The sequence below is a fragment of the Trichosurus vulpecula genome, chromosome 1 (genome assembly GCF_011100635.1).
Source record: "Trichosurus vulpecula isolate mTriVul1 chromosome 1, mTriVul1.pri, whole genome shotgun sequence".
Classification (NCBI taxonomy): Eukaryota; Metazoa; Chordata; class Mammalia; order Diprotodontia; family Phalangeridae; genus Trichosurus; species Trichosurus vulpecula.
The window spans coordinates 435,837,235-435,862,577 of NC_050573.1; the positions used below are offsets into that span (position 1 = coordinate 435,837,235).

Genomic DNA, 25,343 nt, shown 5'->3' on the forward strand with positions numbered 1-25,343 from the left:
CAAATAGATCCCAAAAGGAAATCTCCTAGGAATATTGTCGCCAAATTCCAGAGCTCCCAGATCAAGGAGAAAATACTGCAAGCAGCCAGAAAGAAACTATTTGAGTATTGTGGAAACCCAATCAGAATAACCCAGGATCTGGCAGCTTCTACATTAAGAGATCGAAGGGCTTGGAATGCGATATTCCAGAGGTCAATGGAGCTAGGATTAAAACCTCGAATCACCTACCCAGCAAAACTGAGTATCATGCTCCAAGGCAAAATATGGATTTTCAATAAAATAGAGGACTTTCAAGCTTTCTCAATGAAAAGACCAGAACTGAATAGAAAATTTGACTTTCAAACATAAGAATCAAGAGAAGCATGAAAAGGTAATCAAGAAACAGAAATTGCAAGGGACTTACTAAAGTTGAACTGTTTTGTTTACATTCCTACATGGAAAGAGGACATGTATGATTCATGAGACCTCAGTATTAGGGTAGCTGAAGGGAATATGCATATATATATGTTTATGTATATGTATAAGTGAATGTGTATGTATGTATATATCTATGTGTATATATATGTGTGACACAGGGTGAGTTGAAGACGAAGGGAAGATATCTAAAAGAAAAGAAATAAAATGAAATTAAGGGATGAGAGAGCAACATACTGAGAGAGGGAGATAGGGAGAGATAGAATGGGGTGGATTATCTCACATAAAGGTGGCAAGAGGAAGCAGTTCTGTGGGAGGAGGGGAGAGGGCAGGTGAGGGGGGAATGAGTGAACCTTGCGCTCATCAGATTTGGCCTGAGGAGGGAATACCATACATACTCAGTTGTGTATCTTACCCCACAGGAAAGAAGAGGGAGGAAGATAAAAAAAAATAAAAGGGGGGGGGGGATGATGGAGGGGAGGGCAGATGGGGGTGGAGGTAATCAAAAACAAACACTTAGGAATGGGGACAGGGTCAAGGGAGAAAATTCAATAAAGCGGGATGGGTTGGGAAGGAGCAAAATGTAGTTAGTCTTTCACAACATGAGTATTGTGGAAGGGTTATACATAATGATACACATGTGGCCTAGGTTGAATTGCTCGACTTCTTAGGGAGGGCGGGTGGGAAGGGAAGAGGGGAGAGAATTTGGAACTCAAAGGTTTAAAATCAGATGTTCAAAAACAAAAAAAAATGTCTTTGCATGCAATTAAAAAATAAGATACACAGGCAATGGGGCGTAGAAATTTATCTTGCCCTACAAGAAAGGAAGGGAAAAGGGGATGAGAGGGGAGGGGGGTGATAGAGGGGAGGGCTGACTGGGGAACAGGGCAACCAGAATATACGCCATCTTGGAGTGGGGGGGAGGGTAGAAACGGGGAGAAAATTTGTAATTCAAACTATTGTGAAAATCAATGCTGAAAACTGAATATGTCAAATAAATAAATTTAAATTAAATTAAAAGAATGTTGAGTGGACTCGCAGGAGAGTAGACCGACAGACATATATCCTTTACACGAACGATGATTGCTGCTTTGGTTATGGCTCCAGACCTGAAAGGGGGTGTGTGTGTGTGTGTGTGTGTGTGTGTGTAGGTCTGTGAGTGGGGGTAGTTCCAAGCACCTGGTGAGTAATGCAGAGAAGCATGGAAAGATTTACATGGACTGATGTAAAGTGAGCAAAAATAGTAAAACAAAACACAACTACAACATTATAAGTGGAAGGAATAACAACAAAACAATTGAAACTGTATGCTACAAAATTACAGTGACTGTGCTTGGCTCCAAAGAAGAGATAGGAGAAGTCATTTCTACCCTGGCAAAAAATATTCAAGGATTCATTAATATTTACTGTAGCTGATCATACTTATTAACAGTCAGAGATATTTAGTAACTGGTTTATGATATGCTTAGAGCATAGTCCCTTGGTACACAAAACCGATGGGCCATTAATAGCCCTTCCAGAAATTGTATATAAGACAAGGCAGGATAGATATAATTGGAATTGAATGTATTTCACACACACATATATAACATGTTTTGAAGTGCTACATAGATATTACTTGTTATTATCATTACTACTACTACTACTACTACTACTACTACTACTACTACTACTACTACTACTGTTACTCCTTTTTCCCATTCTTTGCTTCTACAAAGAAGGCCACCATAAATGTTTTGGTATATTTGGGACCTTTCTTATTGTCTTTGTCTTCCTTAGGGTGTATACTTAGCAATAGAATCACTAGGTAAAAGAGTATTAAGATTTTAGGTACTTTCTACTTATAATTTTAAATTGCTTTCCAAAACAGAAGGAAATAAATACAATCTCTGCAGCTTTGCAAGTATGTTGAATTTCTTATACACTTTTTGTTACAGCAAGAAAAAATTGCTGTGAACGTTTTTTAATACTAATGAAGTGGTAATATCCCATGGCCACTACCAGCTTTCTAGTACCTACCTCAGTTCTCTGCTTAGTTTTTTACTGTCGCAACTGTTCATGGCTTTCTAGGGTTTCCTAAACCCAAGACCCCCCTGTAAGAGGAAGATCAGAGATTCCTCACCCTTTTCTCAATTAACAGTAAACCTATTTGTATGTTTTGATGAGAATTTAAAATTTACTACCAAACACTATTGAAAAACATTGGGATTGTGGGGGGAGTTGATAAGCATTTATTTATAGTGCCTACTTTGTGCCTGGCGCTGTGCTTAATACTTTTACAAATAGTATTTCATTTGATCTTCACAACAACCTTGCAAGTCAGATGCCGTTTTTAACCCTATTTTACAGTTAAGAATACTGAGGCAAACAGGCTAAGCGAGTTGCCTAGGGCCCTATAGCTAAAAAATGTATGAGGCCATCCTGACTCCAGTCACAGTGCTCTAAGGCAGTTTGGGAAAGAAATGGAAAATTATAGTAACAAAAAGTAACAGTAACACAAGTCACAAAAGTTTCCTATAATTTAATCTTGGTCTTCTGTGACAACTAAAGGATACTTACTCACTGGTCTTGGCCTAGTAAAGAAAGAGCAAGGAACAAAATATAAAGTAGATCCCTCCTTGCTCAAATTAGCAAATCAAAACACTCATTTCCCATCTCCCTTCATTGGAGAGATGGGAGATTATCAGAGTGAAATACTGTCGGATGTGGTTTATGTGTCATTTGGCATTGCATGATTTATTTTTTCTTCTTTCTTAAACAAGAATGATCCCTGGAAACAGGGAGGGGGCATATTCAGATGTTACTGTGATATAAAAGTAAACAAAAAGCATCAGTACACTTTTATTTAAAAAAGCAAAACATCCATCCCTACCATGCAACCAGACCACTCTGATATAATTTGACTGTCTGTGGTTGTTCTATTAGCTTAATCATTTAGGTACACTGACATGATACCTTCAGCATCTCTGACCTATAGCTACCATTATGTGGCCTTTAATATTTGTAGTGGGAAGCAAAGTGGGACTTTTCTTGTCTTTTGTTTTGGAGTGCTTCTCAGCCCTAAGGCAATCAAGTGCCTTTGATTGAGTCTTGCCTTTGTAGGAAGGCCCACACCTTTTTGCTAGTTAGGTCATGAGAGGTATAAAACCCTTGAGAGGTGTGAAGCGCCCTGAAGTGTACATATACTCTGAGGTTAGCATTTTGTTTGTGGCTTACTCATTGGAAGAGTGTTGATATGGAGACTCTGGGTAGCCATTAAGGAGCCCCTGGCTTTGAAAACCCAGATGTTGGTGCTTCTCTCTCTGGTTACTGTGTATGTACAGCTTTGGTCAGACAGCTAGAAGCCTATCTGTTGATTTGTGTTATTTGCTCTGTTTGCATTTTCTCTATTTGTAATTTCTGTGTGTATTTGCTCTGAAGTTCAGGATGCTGACTGTTTCCCCTTAACTAAATGAATGATATATGTATGTGTGATTAAAGTGAGATTGTAAACCCCTTAAAGTTGCTTTCCTTTGAAAAGCAGATCAAAGAACCCGTGCTAGTAGCCCTCCTGTCTGCTGGTGTTATTGGCCTTATACAGCCACAGTAGAGGCAAGTAGCATTGTTGATACAATATTCTGGAAGGATGTCTATTTCCTCTGCTTGCCTGTATTCACAAGGTACTGCATCCATCAAAGAACTTCATGAGAAAAATGTCTAATTGGCCTACCATCTTGGTCACTAGCCTTCCTGACAGAGCCATCATCTGTGCTCAGGCTGTTATTAACCTATTCCGTACCCCTCCCAGAGAGGGATGATAGATAGAATTTAGATGCTGTAGGCCAGGCTAACCAAGCTCCAAGAGAGGTGCTGCCCTTTCATAGTGAGCTTAACTTTATTCTTACTCACTTTGGTGGTATTTCTCTCATACATCTCACAGTATGGCTTCTTATCTCACAAACCTGCTTTTCTGGACCCAGGAAGTACCCTTCATCCCATGGACTGCATCTGCCAGCAGGTTTTTTAAGAACTTCCTGTGGTAGCCATCTTCCCACTTATGATAAAGACGATAGTCCACACTGCTTAGATTTCTTTTTGTCTAGCTTCTTTAGCAGCCTTGATCTTGATATTAATTTAGTCATTCCTTTGACATGGGTATTGCTGCCATGTTTCATCCCTCCAAAATCTGTTTCTTCATTATAGGTGGTAGGAGTCTTGGGCTTTTTCTGTTCTGTAGCTCTTTAGCTCCATGATTCTCAGAATACCTCACATTGACTTCCCAAGTATGACCTAGGAAAGTGCCTGCTGTCACCTCAGAATCCTATCAAGAAAATACTATTTGTTATATGGGATGGTTAGAGTGGAGGAGGCAGGAGAGGAGATACTGGGGAAAACAAAGATAATGTAAAAATAAAACGACATTAATAAAAACTTATTTTTTAAAAATCTCATCAAAAAAGAAATCCTCCAAATCTAAGCCTCAAAGCTGCTTCTACCTTAAGTTATGGCTTTGTCTACTTGATCCCTTTGAAATCACTATTTCACCATATGTCATATCTCCTTCGGCTGGTCCCCTTAAACAGATGCTGTTATCAAGCTCTTTTCAATCATTTCACTTTCCTTCTTCCCCACTGTAGTTCAAAGTGTCTTCCATCTGACCCTTGGAAGACGTACCTGACTGACGGTGTCTATGAACCTGGATCTTTCTGTTCTCAGTGTGTGGATCTTGGACCCAGATTAGCCCATAAAACCTAAATGTTTCTCCTCCAATTTACCCAGTGAATAGGTTCTTAAGTGACCATGCTATTGATCCTTAGGTTTTCATTTTTAGAACCTGTTGGCAAGGTATTTTATAGGAATTTCTTCCTTCAGTGTAATTTTCTCCTTGACGTAGACTGACAGAGGCCTAACTTATTAAATGTCATGGTACTAAAGCAATTGTGTTAGTCTGGTATTCTTTAATTAATGTAATACTACTAAAGCTTGATTCTCTGGAACTGTAACAGAATGAATTTCTGAATTCATTTTAGTCATTTTGGAAGGCAGTCTTTCTAAACAGTATGTGTACACTTTGTTTCCACTTTAAAATATACTAGTGCAGTTGAATTTGTTCTCAGTGATAAAGGGTCATGAATGAAAGAATCAGTTTAAGGGGAGGTTTGGTTTTATTGGGCTATTTGACCCTCTGCTGAATGCCTGCGGATTACTGTTTCTGTTTAAGTGTTCTTGCTGCTCTCTGTTTGCCTGCCTGTAATAACCCCTTTGCAGCTTATAATTTCTTATGAGGTTGAAAACCTGATAGACTGATTTGGCCGCCTGAAGGCCTTTTTTATTCATTTGTGTTCTGGATCACTCAGAATCAACAAATGTTTAGTAAGTGCCTTTGATATACCTGGCTAGACACTGGGAATACAAAGCAAAAAGTAAACAGTCCCTACCACTAAGGGGGCTTACATTCTATCCAATAAGTAAGATGCCTCTGGTCCCTTTTTTGTAACAAGAAGGAGTTTGGAAATTTGCTTTTGAAATTTAATAATTTTGAAATATTTTAAAAGATGCTGAGATGTAATAGGTACTTTTTAAAAATATATCATAATTATGAGATTACATTTCAACTATGGCCTATTAATAAAATGCCTTTGTCCTTTATTGATTTCTCAGAATCTGTTATTCTAAAACCATCTGTGCTAGTAACTTTAGTAACACTAAAACTTATGTATCCCTCTTTCTTTTTCAGATTCACTAAATATATTGTATTGCTATGTTTCACTAAGTTTCTAAAGGCTCTGGGACTTTTTGAATCATATGATCTCTTGAAAGTAGTTCACATTGTACAGTTCATCTTTATATTAAAACTTGGGTGAGTATTCAGAATTTTCTCCGAGTTTTTAATTTGATAGGAGATTCAGAATAGACAATATTATTCAGTTTGTAAAACAGTTGGATACCTCTTAAAAAGTAATTGGCAAAGTTCAAAAAGTCTTATCCACTGAATTAATACCCTATAGGTTGAGAAGTCCTTTCTCTGCCCCCTCCAAAAAAATGAAACAAAAAGCTATTTTTTGTTTAATGAAAAGAGGTATTTTGCTAGAGGTCTTGCCAAAATGATTTTCCTTTTGGGGCCTAAAATGAAATGCCAGGTTTCTTACTGTTATTGATGATACATAGAAAATGAATATAGGGGCAGCTATGTGGTACAGTGAGTAGATCACGGGCCCTGGACTCAGGAGGACCTGAATTCAAATCCAGCTTCAGACATTTGACACATGTACTAACTGTGTGACCTTGGGCAAGTCACTTAACCCCAATTGCCCTGCCTTCCCCCCCTCTGAAAAAGAAAAAAGGAAAGAAAACGAATTTAAATCTTTCTGTTTTATCATTTCTCAGGAAAGAAACTAGTGTAGTTTTTTTTATTTACATGGAATATACTGATTAGTGTAATTACATATATTAATATATAATTATATATAATGTATATAATTGCTTTTTTTAATAAATTCTGTAATTTAAATGAATCACTGTATTACTTTTAGATAACATGCTGGTGTATCTCAGCATTAATTAAATAGCAAATGCCTGTGTTTATTCTTCCTTCCTGTTATATGCAGACTACAACATATAAATTATTTTAGATAGATTTGTCATTTTTACTTTAAGGGTACAAGGTATGATTATGTAAAGTAACAGATGATTAAACTAGTGCCTTGAATAACTTACAAACTGATTTTTAAGGCTATTCCAAAAAGCAAAATCCAAAACTATATTGAGCAATAATGATTGGTTTGAAGAACAGTAATACTCTTAATGGATATAGAAGTTTTGCAATGTTTGTTTAAAACCCATTCTCATTTTTCATGATACCTTCATATCTACTGTGCTAATGTTTTCATATTTGCTTCAATAGGTCTGCATTTTTCATGGTTTTGTTTCAAAAGCCATTTTCCTCTGGGAAAACTATTACGAAACATCAGGTGAGTTGCTTGCAAAATCATTTACTCATGGCTGTTTTGAGGAAGCATTTCTATTTTGCCTCCTTGCCAGGTAAGTCTGGATAAAAATGTACATCGTTTGCCTTACTTATTTAGGGATTCCTATACCATATTATTTGAGTAAAAAGGTTAAGATTTTAGACTCAACAAAACTTTGACTGATGAAATTTTCTGAATAAATAAACTAAACATATATTGACACAAAACAAATGCAGTAGTCCTAAGAGATACTAGAAGTTAAACTGAAGTTAACATGTAAAGAATACTTAAACCTGGTAATTTTTGTTGTTTTTTAGTTTTCCCAGTCTTCCATAATGAAGTAAAATACGGCATAATTGCTGCTGTTGTTCAGTCCAAAAAAAAAGTTAATTCTGTTGTGTCAAGATTAAAATTTCAAGGCTATGTGCTGGAAAAAATAAGAAGAAATGGGATATGTAAAAAGGACTATAAAAATTTTAATAAAATGTGCAAACTAGTTTATTCTTTTTCAGTTGTAGTATTTATAAATTTAAAAAATATACATGGAGCAGCTAGGTGATGCAGTAAGTAGAGGACCTGAGTTCAAATGTGGCCTCAGACACTTGACACACTTACTACCTGTGTGACCTTGGGCAAGTCACTTAACCCTGATTGCCCTGCTGCCTTCCCCCCTCAAAAAAAAAAACAACTTAAAAAAAAAGAAAAGTATAATTTAAAAAAAAAAGAAATGTACATTTGACATTTTAGAGCCCATCTTAGAACGAATGTCTTTAACCTATTATTTTTCATTGCATTGTTCTAGTGGGGAAAAAAAGCATTTGATTTAGGGTAAAAAAAAAAAATCTAGTTTTAAATCCTGGTTCTTCTACCACCTATATAACTTAGAGCACAGAACTTAACCAGGCTGGCCTAATGTTTTTTCTTTTAATTTTCAAACAAAGATCATCCTTCTCTCCCTCCCCGTATCATCAAGAACAACAACCTCTGTTACAAACCTATATGATAGTCAAGTAAAACAAAATCTTAATGTGAACTCTGAGTTAATCACTTCTCTCAGGTATGTGAGTCCTCAGGAATTGTAGTTGGTCATTGTGTTGATCAGAGTTCCCAGCATTTTTCCTCTGTGCACGTATGTGTGCACATATGCATATATGTACACGTGTTAGGACATACATGTGTATATTTGATTTAATCAGCTTTGCAAGTTTCTAACCTGGGTTTGAGTCTAAGCAAAAGTAAACTGTCTCTGGACTTTGCTGCTCTCAGATAGCTGGAAAAGTCTGTTGGCTCAGAGTGACAGAATTACAGGCTCCCTTTGGGTCTGGGATTTCTGCCTCTGTTACTCTGCAGGCTGGACTAGATTCTGCAAGTGAGACCCTACTTTGTTCTTAAGGTCTGAGCCATGCTGTCACAGCTGTGGCCTCTAAACTTCCTCTCTCCTCCATATGCATAGCCCAGGGCCTCTCTGCCAGGGAATGCTACTTCCCTGTATAGGTCTCCTCACTCCACCCGGAATCTATGACCTAGAACTCGGGAGTGCATGACAAAGATCCTAGTTCCTGTCCGTCCCCATTACAGTGACCAATATTGGTCTTTCAGTACCTCAGGCTGAATGTGGCATCTCCTGTTACCTAGGTGAACAGCCTCTCCCTGGGCATTTATGGACTTCATTTAAAAAAAATAACAACTATAACAATAGTAGCTAACAGGCACTGTGCTAAGCGCTCTACAGTTATTATCTCATTTGAGCCTCACAGCCACCCTGGGAGGTAGGCGCTGTTATGTTATCCTGCTTTATAAATGAGGGACCTGAGGCAAACAGATGTTAAGAGATTTGCTCAAGGTCACACAACTAGTAAGCCTCTGAGACTGGTTGGAACTCTGGTTTTCTTGACTTCAGGCCCAGGATTCTTGTTGAACGAGCTCTAAATTCTGTTAGAATATATGGATACTTTCTGCAGTCTAGCACAGAAGATGTTTCCAATGTATAGTTCGACGTACATTTAAAACCATTAGTGCAATTTTTTCTTCTCTTCCTCTGTAGCCTCCCTACTCCTCTCCCTCCCCCTCTTTGGACAAAATTATACTAGTATGTAGTAATGTAATATGTAGTAATCAAAAGAAAAAAGCCCTCGAGTAGAATATTGTTACTGCCATACTAACATTTGAATATTATGAAAGTTTTAACCATTCAGAATTCGTAAGTATTCAAAAGAAAACTTTAAGCTATAACCAAAAATTATGAAAATGAAACATACAGAAGGCTATTTTTCCCAACTCTAATATGTGCTAAACAGATGATCCTAATTTTAGAATGTTATATTTTACCCATTTAAAATTTTTCAGTTATTATCTTCCTATTTTTCATATGAGGTTACTATGTTATCTTAATGGTTTTGGTAAATGAAAATTTTAATTTTCACTTTTTTTTTTCTTACAGTGGGTCAAAATATTTAAACATGCTGTTGCTGGGTGTATCATTTCGCTTTTATGGTTTTTTGGTCTCACTCTTTGTGGACCATTAAGGTAAATACAGATTTTTTTTAACAAGTTTATTATGTTAAACAGCACTGATTAATGTATTTGTTTTGTATATCAATTTTATTTAACTCATTTTATGTTGCATTGATAAAGAAGTTTAGTTTTATGTAAAAAAAAGTCTTAATACTTGCAGTGAGTTCAATTCAAGTATGCATATATACTTGATGGTTTAATACTTTATATTGAAAGCACTGCTCCATTCTTAATCTGTTATAATTGACCATTTACCAGTTAGATTAGTCTATAAACAGTCACAAAATGCTTTAAGAACCTCTGGCCAGCCCCTTTTCTCCTCTCCCCTCCCTTTCCTTCCCTTCCCCTCCTCTCTCTCTTCTCCCTCCTCTTCCCTCTCACTGCCCCTCCTCCCCCATCCCCATCCTTCGCTCCATGCTTTTTCCTTCCTCCCTTCCCTGGCCTAGACGATGCCATGGTGGAGACGGCCGAGGAGGCCATGGAGCCCGCCAAGGTGGGCATTATGGGGCTGTGCCAGGACATGTTCTCCAAAATGGCCACGTACTTGGCGGGCGAGCTGACAGCCACCGGTGAAGACTATAAACTTCTGGAAAATATGAACAAACTGGCTAGCTTGAAGTATCTAGAAATGAAAGATATTGCAGCAAACATATAAGTAGAAACCTAAAGGACTTAAACCAGAAATATGCAGCACTTCAGCCTTATCTGGATCAGATCACTCTAATTGAGGATCAAATAGCAGCTCTTGAGCAGGCAGCTTACAAGTTGGATGCACATTCAAAGAAAATAGAAGCAAAGTACAAAAAGTTAGAGAGGTGATGAAAGAATTCTTTGGCACAAAGACTTTTAACTACAAGAATGTTTTATAAGAGCTGAAATAAGTGGGGTGGAACTTACCACTGTGCTTCAGTTCCTAAAAAAAGCAATGCTGCTGATATAAGGAGAATCCCAGCCCCCACCTCTGGTTGCATGTGTAAGTCTGGCCTCCCCTGATGTTTTCCTAAACCTGTACCGCCTGGAACCTCATCGTGTGTGCTTCCTTGTGTGCCCTGGACCAAGGCTCAGAAATCAGGATCAACACCATCTAGAGCAGACACAAATGATAGGCCTTAGTCTCCCTGTCTCTTCCTTTCTTCCTTCTCCCCTAGGCCCCACCCCGCACCCCCTTTATAACCTTTTCTTGAACTTAATAAATGCCGATGTGGGGGGGGGGAACCTCTAGCCTTATCTTGCTTTAAAAAGAAGAGATCTGTCTGATTTCTAGGACTTTTATTGATTATAGTTATCAGTTATCCATTTAATAGTTTCACAAATCAAATATATGACACATTAGTTAACATGTTAATATAACCATGAAGATACTTTTTTTGATTGGCACACGTGTTTTAGACCTAGCAAATAAGAGGATCCCCACAGTCTTCAGTTTACATGGGAGTGAAATTATTCTGACTTTCAGGTGCTTTCCTAGCTATTTTCAAATATAAACCCTACCTGATGGGGAAGTGAAGTAAAGAGAAAAAAATTAAAGATTCACTTCTACATCTTTTTCATTTTTCAGCTCATTCACTTTCTCAAAGACATCCATATTATCAGAAAATTGATTGAAAGTTAAAGTTTTTGTTTTGGGTTGGTTTTTTAGGGTAACAACAACAAAAATTCATAAGCACACAAAAAAGATCAGAGGAGTATACAAAATGAAAGGACTGTTGCTGTTTTATTAAATTAGTACTTTTTTCTAAATATAAACTGGAGTTTAAAGTTTTATTTAGGATTTTATTCCATTTGTTTATTTGATCATTCATACTTGTGGATGTTAAGTTTGTAAGGGAAATTTTTAAAAAATTTATATCTGTTTTATGAAATGTAGTAACTTCTTTATACAGCTTTTGATTTTCAAATAAAAGTATGACTAGTTACCCTGAAGTATTTGGGTCATAGTCATTAAAATGCCTTTAAGCACAAATTCAGTGATTTGTGGAGATAAAGAAAATTAGTAAGCAGTTAAAAATCTACATACTAATTAGTTGTGATTTTTAGTTTTGAAAGATTCCTTTTTCTTACTATGAAAGCCAAAGAAAACTGTCTGACCCCTTCTCTCAGTCTACCTCAATTTATGTATGGAAAAGTAGCATAGAAAAGGCATTTCAATTGTTAACTTTTTGTTTTCATAGGACTTTGCTGCTCTTTGAACATAGTGATATTGTTGTCGTCTCGCTACTAAATGTTTTATTCACCAGTTCTGGAGGAGGACCAGCAAAGGTAGTTTTTTTTCAGCTATCTCTTATTTCAAAACTGAAATGATAAATGTAAACTTTGTCATTCAAGAGCAAAATAGTGATTGCAATCATCTTTTCACCATCTAGAAAAACTGCAACAAATCTATTAATGCTTTAATTAGGAGTAGGGAACCTGTGGCCTTCCAGATCCTTCACAAATCTTTGTTTTATGAAATTTAGATTCAGTCAAAAGGCTGCACTTAAGGATCTAGAAGGCCACATATGGCCCCTTGGTTTAAGTAAATAACTGATATACATTATACTGTAATACAAATCTCTCAAAGTTCATATTTTTAAATTTTCATTTTATTTTCTTCTTCAAGTTCCATAAGCTTTCCTCTACCCCTCCCCCACTCACTGAGAGAGCAAGAAATTGATACCTATTACACATATACAGTCATACAAAACATTTCTGCATTAGTCATATCTTTCTCTCTTCCCCCCCCCCCAAAAAAAAAGGCAAGAAAAGTAGATAAATTGAAAAAGTGTTGCTTCAGTCTGTAGTCTTAATCCATCAGTTCTCTATCTGGTGGTGGATAACATTTAATGTCTTGAGTCCTTTGGAATTACAGCAGATCATAGTACTGATCAGAGTTGCTGAGTCTTTCACAATTGATTATCTTTACAGTATTGCTATCACTGTGGAGGTTGCATCAGTCATATAGGTCTTTTCAGGTTTTTCTGAAACCAGTCCTGTTCATCATTTCTTACAGCACAGTATTAATCCATTGCATTCGTGTATCATAACTCGTTCAGCCATTACCTAACTGATAGGCACCCCTCAGCTTCCAGTCATAATTCAAATTTGAAAAATATTTGATAGCTTTAACTCTTGGGACAAACCAATTGATATATAAGCAACTCTGTACTCTCTAGCAATCTATTATTTGAACACATTTGTTTATCAAAATAAATACTCTCCCCGTTTGATAGACTTTTGAACTCCAGCAATATTATGTTGTCAGTATTCAGAATTATGACTCTGAAACACTGAAAAGATTCTAAAATATCTTCTAAATCATAAGAGAAGTTAAATTATTTTTGATATAATTTGTGTATCATTAACATTATCTCCTTAGATTTTAATATTTTAAAAATTATCATTGTTTCATTGGTATGAGTAATTCTACTGCTACACCTCAGCCTCTCCAATTAAAGTCTGCCAATAATCTGGGGGCTTTCTCTTTTCCTTTTAGCATCTCAGAACTTACTGATGTATTACCAAAGCTGTTGGTTTGTTCCTTCTCAATTCTATTACTTGTTCAATTACTCTCCCTCTCTGATCTGTCCTTGGTAGAGGCCTTTTTGCTACTTCTTGATCTCAGCCCCTCAGATGCTACATTCAGCCTATACCAACCTTGTATCTTTTCTGTGACCCTTAGGTTACTTTTTATTTTTAATAGTTATGGTGATATTCCATGATCTTCAGCCACATAGTATTTTTTCATTATCCAGATGAATGATCTCATCACCATAGATATTCTCTTCTTTCTTGTTATCTGGTGCTCTGATCAGCCTTCCAGGAGAAAATCACCCAGTGTACGGCAGACTCCCTTTGGGTCCATCAGTGTTAAGTTACCGTCCACAAAGAATTTGATTTAATGTTCAAGACAACCGTAAAGCGGTATTGAAACTAAAGTGTTCAATTTACTATCTTGTTGAAGGAGAAAACGAGTTGTGAGTAAAGGAGATTCATGACTTCATACATAGTCCACCTTTTCTCTTTCTACAAGGAAATCTTTGTTTAGTATTTTTCAAGTTCAGAATAACAAAAAAATACTAATTTTTTTTAAATAAAGCAATGTTGTTGAAAATCTGCTTGCTACAGTGGAAAGAGCATTGGATTTGGACTCAGACAGACCTGAATTCCAATCCCTGCTCTGCCACCAGCCATCTGGCCATGAGTTGACACTTAGGCCCTTTGAGCTTCAGTCCCCTCATTTGTCAGATGTGGATAGAAACACTTCTAGTGCCTGTTTCACAGGATTGTCGTGAAGGTAAAATGCTACTGTGTATAAAGAGCTTGGTAATCAGAGGTGGTGTGACTATCAATTTTTAGTCACTCTTTTCCTTTGGTCAGTCATATTTCTGAATGATACTTTTCACTACACTTTTTGTATACAAGTCATCATTGGTGATATGCAGTAACCCTTTTATGCTGCCACGTGCCTCTTGGTTGTACTTTGAGTTACCAGAATTTTTCAGTATTTGACTATTGTGGTATTTCATGATTTACAGCAGTCTAGCATCACTGGAAGAATATTAGTGTTTAAAGATAGGGATTTTGCTTCAGAGATGAGCTTAGCCTCATTGAATGGTTTCCCAAATACAAATTAGCCCACTGCCAGTTTTGTTCATTGTTCCCCTGAAATGCCTGTGCAAGGTATATGTACTGGTAGACTGACTCAGTGAACTCTATCTGTTTGCATATCAATAGATATTCTTCACTCACTTGTTTTCTCCTGTGTGAATTGTTAGGCCAAACTCTTTTGAGTTTTGGTGGATCTCATTTAGCCATAACTTCCTGAACTTCATGTTATCTGTGAACTAGGAGAATCACACTTCTGCTGCTTGTGCGTTGGATAGCCTCCGTAACAGTGGCAGATACCCATCAGAATGTCTCCGTGTTGTGCCTCTGATGATTTTCAGAGGATCATTGAACACATTTATCTTGAGTTGCATCTGTGAAGGAACCTTGTATGATCTTAACATATGCGTGAGAGACACCTTGTTTTGAGAAGAGCCATTAAGAGGTTGCATTTTGTTTTACTCTATCAAGTGCTTGTTTTACAATTAGACATACTGGGATATTTTTTTTCCTCTGCATCTTTCAGTCATTTGTGCTGGAGATGTTCTGCTGTATTGTGAAATTTTTCCTTGTTCTACTCTCATATTTTCATCAAGTATGCTCTCAATATGTGTTTTAACTTATTTTACTGAAAATTTTATAGAAATAAGAAGGTAGGAAGTGTGAGTCAACAGTTATTGATGTTCTCTCAGTCACCTTGTTTTAGTGGCAATTGAATATCTCATGCATAAGTTAAATCCTAACAAGATCCTTTCCTGAATGTAACTACAGAGATAGCACCATTTAAAAATTCTCCAATTATTAACTTTATTTGAGGCTTACAACAGGGAAATAAATGTATGCTTTGCCAAAGGTACTTGTCACTGTCATGGAGGATGTCCTGTGGAAAATCCAAGTGGAAGAACTTTTCCCTCTAGCCTTTCAAGTCTTCTCTTAGCAGATAATACAGTACTGATTACATCAAACTCCAGAACTTTACAAGGCTTCCTCATTGAGGTCCATGATTATTCAAGAGCTCAGTCTAACAATCCGTACAGGAAAACCTACATGGTTACAAAATGCCTGCTGCCCAGACTTGCATATACTTGGTACAGGCCCTGAAAGTAGATGAAAAATTGGTCTGAGAATTGAATAGGAAGCAGAGTACAATATAGATTGAATTTTGGAAAATTGTACGGTGCTTTTAAAACTCTTTTCTAATGCAAAAATCCAAATTTTTAAATACATGTTCAGTTGATATTGTGTGTTTGCATCTCTTGAAATACAGCAGTCTTCAAAAAGTAAATCACAAGTTACTCAGGGGGCAGTGGAAAGACACATGATGGTCGTGGGTTGCAATCCATTTCCAGTGATGATTTACATGCAAAAAGTGGCATAAATATATCATCCATGAAATGTATGATTGAAATGGAGATGAGCTGTTGCTTATGTGGCAAGAACAAAGGCTGACAACCCAAGTGTTACGCAGTCTTAACCACAAAATGTAAAAAGACCCAGAGGAAGGCCTTTAGCATGTTAATGTAGAATCTATGAGAGAATATAGTCCAGACTTACAGAGATTGAGAAGATATGGATGAGTTGTGGTCTGCTCTAGTGAAGGGAATACTCTCATTAGTAAAGTCACAGATTTATTGAAGTAATACTATCCATAGAGGTTTTTTCCCCTTGTCATTCAGCACCTTTCCCCTTTTAAATATCTTGAAGTTTGACCTTCAGACACAGCAAACACACCACATAATGACAGTAAAATAACAAAATTGACTATAAAGAAGAAATAACTGTTTTGTTGATATGGGAGGAATCACCTGTCACTTTTTAGTCACTATAATTTGTTAAAACAAAAATCAAATATCAAATCAGAAGAAAAGGTAAAGGTGGGAAAATATATGTAGCATGTATTTACAACAGTTCCTACTTTTTAGTTTATTTTATCAAGTTGGTGATGCTAAAAAGTGGGGTGGGGGGAATGGACAAAGGAAAAAAATATCAAGATGAATTACTGATGAATATTAGTGTTAAGAGTTTAGCTGTTTTTGTAGCCGCTTTTGGGAGATCATTGAAACCATTGTGCAGTTTCCCAAATGCAGTCCAGACCCACGGCTTCCTCCCCAATTCTGAGTCCAGATCATTGTCTATCTTTGGCTAGAAATAATCATATTAATGAACTAATGCAATAGGCTGCATATGCAGCTGCATCAGAGATTGTGGGCAGTAGGCGCTTGTCAACTTTGTTTTTCATTGTAGGCAGTTATGACTCCTTCACACTTGATATTTCACTGAGGAGGATTTTAAATGTTCTGGGACTCAGTGGAAATTAGCACAATGTCATCCACAGACAAGATCATTTGGAACATGTCACCATTAATCAAGACTCGAAGTTTTGTTGGGACTTTACAAAGGACAACTTTTCTGACAGTGTCCTTAGGTGAATACACTTCTCCCTGTTTAACACCTTGTTTGGCATCAGCACCCAAGAGCTCACTGAGCAATGGATATGTCCTGTTTTATATGATATGATATGATAGTGACTTGGATGGAAAATCCTGAACCCTTCACAAAATTGTTCTGTCTTCATCTTCTGCAGTGGATTAGTATGTTTATTTACATTGATTGTGATCATTACGAATTCAGTAAAACTTTAACTTGTATGGATAATATGGTAACTCTTAATCATATTTACTAGATTAACCCATCCCCCATTTGTATTAGAGTCCAATTCCTAGAATAATCATGACTTAGTAGTTGATCTTCTTGTGGTGGAACTCTTGAACTTAGCTGTAGACAGCCTCGGTATAGTGGGTAGAATGTTTGGCTTTGTGACCTTGGACCAATCACTTCAGTTCTCTGAGACTCAGTTTCATTAACTACAAAATAAAGCTAATATCTATAGTACTTACAGAGTTGTAAGGCTTCAGGGAGATAATGCACATAAAGCACTCGGCAAAGTGTAAAGCATTCGAGAAATGCCCATCGATAATTGACTCACCTGGTTCTCAGACAGGCCCAGTTCTTAAGACTGTATATTGGAAGCCTTACATCTCAGTAGAACTTGTCCTCATGGCTCTGTTTCTAACTTTCTGGGCTTTGCCACCATGCCCCAGTTGCAGTCTCACCCTGCAGCTTTCCTTAGCACCTGGGGCCACCTTGTCCTGTAACATCCATCCACCTCTGCAGTCTTCTTAGCCTGGAATATCCCTCCCCTTTCTCCACTGGGAAATTCCTTCCAAGAACTCCATTTTGAGTAGGGGCCCAGGCCAGCCAACCCTCATTCCCTTCCTGACTGTGCTCTGGACTTCTGGACTTTGTATTCCTCCGTCCCGCCCTTTTCAGCTCCCCCTTTTTGTATTGTCTTCCCTCTTTAGAATGTAAATGTTCCTTGAGGGCAGGAACTCTCTTTTTGCTTGTATTTGTATCTCTTAACATGTCGCACAGTGCCTGGTACATAATAAGTACTTAATAAATGCATCTCGCTTTGTCTTGCCTATGCATCTTCACCAAGAGTGCCTCCTTGCCAAAATGAGTCTCTGAAACAGGAGTTAAGTAAGGTTCTGGAATAAGGGTCCAGATTATGAGTAACTGTTTCACTTCCTAACAGATGATTAAAATTGAATTTGCAACTAAGTAAGCTATATGTTTCTTTGATCCAAGCTTTGTGATAGATGTTTCTACTGTCCTATCATTATTTGAAATTTTCAGTTATGTTCCATAACTGCCTCCTTCCTTGCTCAGTAATGCCTATTAAACAGTCTTTACTGGGGTAGGTAGGATTTCCAGTTATCAGCTATATAACAACTAGACAGTTTAACTTACACTAAATGAAGCGTGGTAACAATGCCGTGACAACGTGGAAAAGAAAATTCTTATTTTTCAGCATTACGTGTTTCAAATGTCTCAGGATATTCTTCAGGACCTAATGGGACCCTTTGCTTTTATATATTATTATTATTGAAGATATAACTGAAATGACCTAAAGGTCATAATGTACTCATTTTCTTTTTAGATAGGAATTTTTACTTTAAAAAGTCGTTAGCCCACAATTTCTGTGTCTGCAGAATTTTTTTTTTTGGCAAGAATATTTTTAACATTAAACTTGATAACCTTTGGAAAACTTTCTAAGAACAGATAATCTTATTTATTTTCAGACAAGAGGAGCTGCTTTTTTCATCATTGCTGTGATCTGTTTGTTGTTTTTTGATAATGATGATCTTATGGCTAAAATTGCTGAACATCGTATCCTTTCATAAAAGAGTAAAATCAAGTCTAGATATGTTTAATACTGCAATAGTAGAATGCCAGTGATAAAGGAAAAGAAGGATGTCATTAACACTTGTCACATTCACAAATGAAACAGAATAAAATTGCTCTATATTGAAAGTTGCTTCACAGAAACAATAGATTTATTTTAAAATATTTTTTCCAGGACCATAGAACCTTCCATAATGACTGAATATTCTGAAATTGGGGGGAGTTAAAGTAGGAAATTCTATAGAAAAATGGCATTTGTTCTCAAGTAATAGAGATTGGTAGGTCTACAGCCAACCATTGGACCATCTTAAATTAGGCTTACAGGCAGCTTGTCTTCAATTTGGCAAGTATATATTAAGTGCCTCTTTTATCCCAGGATACTGTGAGAGCTGACATCAGCAACAAACACAAAAGTTACACGCTGCTTTTCCTGAAGAAGTCTGCATTCCATAAAGAAGGATAAACATGTATGCAGATATATAAAAACAATGTTCACAGTAATTCTTTAGGGGTAGAAAGTGGCAATCCGTAATATGGTGCACTAGAAAGAGTGCTGAATTTTGAGTGAGAAAACCTGGGTTCAATTCCTGGCTCAGACACTTGGTACCACTCTCACCTTGGGCGAGTTACTTAACTCTTTGGGCCTCCGTTTCTTCAACTGTAAAGTCAGAGGGTCTCATCTCTAAATGTATAATGGTATGGTTTGATTTGATAGTAGGGATGATGTTTTGTACTTATGTCCTCCAAAGTATCTAGGGCATACTTTGCATATGTACTATAGGTACTCGTGTTTATTTCGTTCTTTGGTTAAATTTGAACCCACAGCTACATGTCACCTGTCATAAAATGAATTGCCATATTAGTAAATGTTAGAAGAACTTATGAAAATGTAGTGGTTAGTAAAATTTGCATTAATGAGTTTTATCTACTGTTAAAGAGAAGATTCTTCAAACTAAATTTATCTGGAATATGGCAGGGAGGCTGAGGCTGGTAGATCACTTGAGCTGAGGAAGTTTTAGCTGCAGTAGAGCTAAAGCCAATTAGGTTTCTATACTAAATCTTAGCAATTAATAGGAATAACCTCCAGGAGTAGAAGGCTACCAGGTTGTGTAAGGAGGAGTTAGCCAGCACAGCTCAGAAATGGAGCAGATCAGTACTTCTGGATTAATCAAAATGAGTAAACACACAGATTGAAGATATATTTTGCTTTCTTTAACCTGAGTTCTTTAGCTGAAGGACATCATGACAGTGCTCTGACACATATGCTCTACACAGTCATTGCTTTCTTAGGTGTTGCAGACCATAAGGTATGTCATTTTCCTTATACCTAAAATACTGGAATTTTATTTTTAAGACTATGATGTCTATGAAATGAATTTATATGGCCATCATTGTCAATATCTAGAATGCAGCTTGCCTCTTAAAAGTAATTTGATACTGTTTAAGTGTGTCTCTTAGTAGTTAGAGATTTAGGAAATTAGATATTATCATTTCTCTTTTTCCCTTCCTATGTAGCTTATCTGAGGCTACAGCCATTTCTTTACCTACAAAAGTGAATAGGATAGTCTTGAAAAAGACAAAATAAGTTGTGAACAGTGCCCTGTTTGATTAGACATTTTTTTGTTTATATGTCAAGTTTGAAGATGATAAATTGCTATTATGTTATTAACAGGATTAATGTTCCTATTTCTATATAAGAAAACATAATTCCACTTGAATTTTTCATAATGGAACTCTTTCATTATAATGCTATGATAATTTTAAAAATAAGGACAGTCTTCTCATTGAAAATGGACCTCAGAGCATTTTCTTCTAAGCAATAGATTTGGGATAATATCAGAGTTGGCAAGAACAGTTTGGCTTTTCCTTCCAATATAATTCTTTATCTGTAAGTATTAGGTCCTGTGTATTTCTCTCAAGAATTTTATCATTTTATTAACAGGGTGGAGTATTATTACTTGTGTTGGCCTTGTGTTGTAAAGTTGGTTTTCATACAGCTTCCAGAAAGCTCTCTCTAGATGTGGGTGGAGCCAAACGTCTTCAAGCCTTATCCCATCTTGTTTCTGTGCTTCTTTTGTGCCCATGGGTCATCATCCTTTCTGTGACAACTGAGGTAATAGCAAAAAAAAAAGTTTTAGCAGTAAGTGAAAAACTGAATTGCTCATAAATGTGTTGTTTTAATCATATACAAGTAGCTTAAATCTTTGCTTTTTCCCTAAAGTCAAGAGTGCTCGTACACACAGACTTACAAAGTGCTTTGTGCATATTCTCATTTGTGTGCATTATTTTCTTCTCTATATATGTCCATAATAATTAAATTCTTATTTGATTTTATCTTTCGTATTTTCATATTCTTTTTAGATGGTAGGATTCTGATTCTTTTTATAAATAGAATTTGAAACTATCTTCTAGAAGATGTATTGAGAATAAAATATTTATCATATTCCTTTGACCCAGGGAGTTGTGGGATATATTTAAATACTAAAGTTGAAAAAAAATAACAAGCAAATGGGTAATGTGAAGTTGGGGGAAAATGTGTGAATGCAGTATGTTTTAGCATTCACATTCAAACATCTATGTCTTCCTACTTGGACCAGAGGATGTTAGTTTTACACCCAAAGAAGCATTAGCACATCAAAAAATATATCCCTCACTAGTAGGAATTTCTTTCTTTTTTCTAGAGTAAAGTGGAATCATGGTCTTCTCTCATCATGCCTTTCACAACAGTTATCTTTTTTGTTGTGGTCCTGGATTTCTATGTGGATTCCATCTGTTCAGCCAAAATGGAAGTTTCCAAGAGTGCCCGCTATGGATCTTTTCTTATTTGTATCAGTGCTCTGCTTTTTGGAAATTTCTGGACACATCCAATAACAGACCAACTTCGAGCTATGAATAAACCAGCGCATCAAGAAAGCACTGAGCATGTCCTTTCCGGAGGGGTGGTAGTGAGTGCTATATTCTTCATCTTGTGTAAGCATCTTGTTTTATTCCTTAATTTTCTGCTTGTTTAAGATGAAAAAGGTTAATTTGTAATTGAGAAAACTATGGAAGAGTAATCGTGCTAATTAAAAGTATAAAATCAAAGTTAACTACTATGAAGTATTGATTTTTTTTTCCTTGAAAGCACTATTATGTGCTTTGTATATAATAGTGTTTTGTAGTTGCTTTTATTGATCTTAGTAATCAAATCATTTTATACTGAATTTTTAGCCTTTTGAAAATTTTACTAGAGAAAAGTTTAATGACTAATGAAAACAAAAGACTTCAATAAAAAATTGTAACAAAGCAAAAAGAAAGTAATTGTAATTCTGAGCTGTTTTGTGTCTTTTTTTCCTTTGTAGCTGCTAACATCCTAGCTTCTCCCTCTAAGAGAGGACAGAAGGGTACTCTTGTTGGCTATTCTCCTGAAGGAACTCCTCTATATAACTTCATGGGTGATGCTTTACAACATAGCTCTCAGTCAGTCCCTAGGTTTATTAAAGAATCACTGAAACAAATACTTGAGGAGAGTGATTCTAGACACATCTTTTACTTCTTGTGCCTGAATCTGGTAAGATTTTTAAGTAGAATGATATAATTTTAAAGCTTATTAGTCTTTTAATATTAACAGCTTTTAATATGAGTTCTTGCTTAATTTCCATGTTACCATTTAGAAATGTGAAGAGAAAAATGAGGATTATACATTATACATTAAGATTATACATTAAAATTTGATGTAAGAATTCAGTACATGTAAAGTCTTACTTAGCCCCAGCTTGACATTTCTAGCTAGAGTGACTTTTTTATATACTTTAAAAATTGTATTTTTGCAAAAGAAAAAAAAAGTTTTCCTAAGCAAGTGAAAGAATGTAAACAAGATTGCAGGAATATATTCAACCTACTTATAGGGATATTCTTCGAGCTTTTTAGAACTTCCTGTTTGGAATGTTAATTATAAATTGGTCTTTGTAAAAATTACAAGTTATTACATGCATAGCTGTTTGTTAAAACAGATGCCTATGACCTGCTATTTCCTTGCACTTTATTAGCCTGATCCTAAATTATATAGAATTGTTGAATTTCACAGCTAAAAAGCACTTGAAATTTAATGAAATAGAAAGCTGGAAGACTTTTGTTAGGTACTTAGCCTTCTCTGTGACAAGCTAATTGTCGCTGAAATGAATAGTATAAACAAAATTTATTTCTCCTGGAACTTTTTATGTACTCTTTTCTTTGTCAAGTAAAGTCTAAATTATGCAACATTATGCTATTACTGAGAATAATTGAAATTTTTATAGCACTCCAAGATTGGAAGGTGCTTTACATTATCTCATTTGATTCAACATCTTAGTATTATGTCCTCGCAAACTCAGTAAACTCTCACTTACTCAGATTAGTGGGAGAGGTGGGAGGGAACCATTGTGAATTTGTGAAAGTTTGATTCATTTAATATTTTTAATGCCATTCTGTTACATGCAAGTACATCCAGTCACACAAAATCTTTTAAATTGTCGACAGAGATCCTGTTGGATTAGTATTAGTAATGAGAAGCCAGAGTGCTTAAAAAATTTGTTCCCTTATAAAGGCTAAACATTCATTCTAGGATTCACCTTTTTTTGCAGGACTTCCTAAGGAAACCCTTTTACTGGTATTATGTGATCTGATGATTTCACCAGAAATGTTGAATTAGCATTGATAGAGGACATTTTCTCATCTGGGAGTTCCCTATACCAGTAGAACAAAAGGTGCAGTCCTAATCACCTATTTCTTTTGAAATCATCAAGGTCCATATGTTCTAGGTGACAGGATTAATGTTCCATAGTGCCCAATTCTGTGCTTCACACATGATAGATGCTGATATAAAATATATATAAATATCATATGCACTTAGGATCATCTCCTTTCAAAATATAGTTCAGACTCCTTTTGAGTTAGATCTTTTTTATCTTTCTGAATTAGTGAATTATGTAAATATTGTTGTTAAATATGGCATGAGAGTGGTTTAATAACAACATTCAAATGACTCTGTGAGGACGTTGATTTAAATGTTCTCTCTAATGTTGGGGCTCAAAACCAATTCTGGCCTCCTTATCCTGTGCAGTTTTCATACATGTCCTTCCATAAGTTGAACATGGGGTCTGCCCAATTCTCAGGGGTCGTGGCCTCACTTTCCCTAATGAGGTGAAGATGCTGGTGGAACACTCCGGCGGTCCATCTGTTTATTACACCTTCTCACTATGATGAATGCAACTTCTTCTTCAGTCGTTTATTTCCCACTAACATCCTTGACTCTAGTTCTTCAGAATTACTTGTGTGTTCAGCGTTAACAGTCTGTTCATGTTCAGCTGTCCAGTTGTAATGTTGCATGTTTTCCAGCCATACAACAGCATTGGTAGACTCTTAGTATTTTTTAACAGATGAGCTTTTGTTTCTGAGAGAGAGTTGGGATTTGCAACTTAAGATTTAAAGCCTAATGAATACATAGCTAACCCCAGAACCAAGAAGAACTGAGTTCAAGTCCTGCTTCTGACACATATTGGCGGTGTGACCATGGACAAGTCACTTAACTGTTTGGTGTTCTAAACAACTCTCTAGTCATAATAAGTTGCAGAAAAAGCGCCAGTCTACATTAGTAGAAAAAGTTTCCTCATCTGGGAGTCCCATATTCCAATGAAATCACAAGTTCAGTTCCTGTCCTTACATACTATAATATTCCATTCGAACCTAGTAACAACCCTGTAAGATATAACAGGTATTGTTATCCATCTGTATTTTACAAATGAGGAAACGGGGTCGTAGAAAAGGTGGTCATTTGCCCAAAGTCACACAGCTAATAAATTTTGTCAGAGGTGAGATTTGAACCTAGGTGTCTCCTCACTCTAATTCCACTTAACACTTTCCACTGTAGTACACTGCCATATAGTTAAAGGAACAAAGTTAGATCACACTAGACAGTATCATAAAGGGTTGCATAACTAGTCTGAAAGTGCTTCTTGCATAATTCTAAGGAAATTACATAAAACTAATATTTTACTAACATACTCCAAATTGTTGTTTTTAGGTTTTTACCTTTGTGGAATTATTCTATGGAGTACTGACCAATAGCCTAGGCCTAATATCAGATGGATTCCATATGCTCTTTGATTGTTCTGCGTTAGTTATGGGACTTTTTGCAGCCTTAATGAGTAGGTGGAAAGCAACCCGTATTTTCTCCTATGGGTAAGTACTTTGATTTGCATTATCAATATGTTACTGAAATCAAATTTTAACAAAAAATCAGTCTTAAACACAAAATTTGTCATGAAAAATGGTTTCATAAATCTTAGTATAAAGTAGTAATGTTTTCAGATCTTTTTTCTTTCACCAATAAATCTAAAACCATAGGACTTGAATTTAAACTAGTTGCTTTACTCTGGCTTTTAAAGGTTGCCCTACAAAGAAAGGAATGTCAGAGTGGCTTTATATATGTATAGTAAAATACAAAAAAGAGTTAAAAAAAAAGTATTTGTGATAGAAATATTTAATTCTCTGGCCACTTAAATTACTCTAAAGTAACATAGTTTCTGGAAAATTTAACTGAACCTGTTAGGCCCCTCAGATGGACCTCATTGTTTCGTTGTATAGCTCCTAGATTTACAGAATTAGCATCAATCTAGATGA

General features: G+C 36.1%; 1 protein-coding gene across 1 annotated transcript in view; it reads left to right on the top strand.

Moving 5' to 3' along the window:
• SLC30A5 (solute carrier family 30 member 5) overlaps positions 1-25,343 on the top strand; it is a 55,753-nt gene that overhangs the window by 12,159 nt on the left and 18,251 nt on the right. The window contains exons 2-11 of the mRNA XM_036766541.1: positions 6,131-6,253; positions 7,298-7,364; positions 9,802-9,887; positions 12,047-12,134; positions 18,602-18,689; positions 19,935-20,011; positions 20,647-20,817; positions 21,386-21,674; positions 22,046-22,254; positions 24,745-24,902. Of these exons, the coding sequence (XP_036622436.1) occupies positions 6,131-6,253; positions 7,298-7,364; positions 9,802-9,887; positions 12,047-12,134; positions 18,602-18,689; positions 19,935-20,011; positions 20,647-20,817; positions 21,386-21,674; positions 22,046-22,254; positions 24,745-24,902 (1,356 nt within the window). The remainder of the gene's footprint in view (positions 1-6,130; positions 6,254-7,297; positions 7,365-9,801; positions 9,888-12,046; positions 12,135-18,601; positions 18,690-19,934; positions 20,012-20,646; positions 20,818-21,385; positions 21,675-22,045; positions 22,255-24,744; positions 24,903-25,343) is intronic.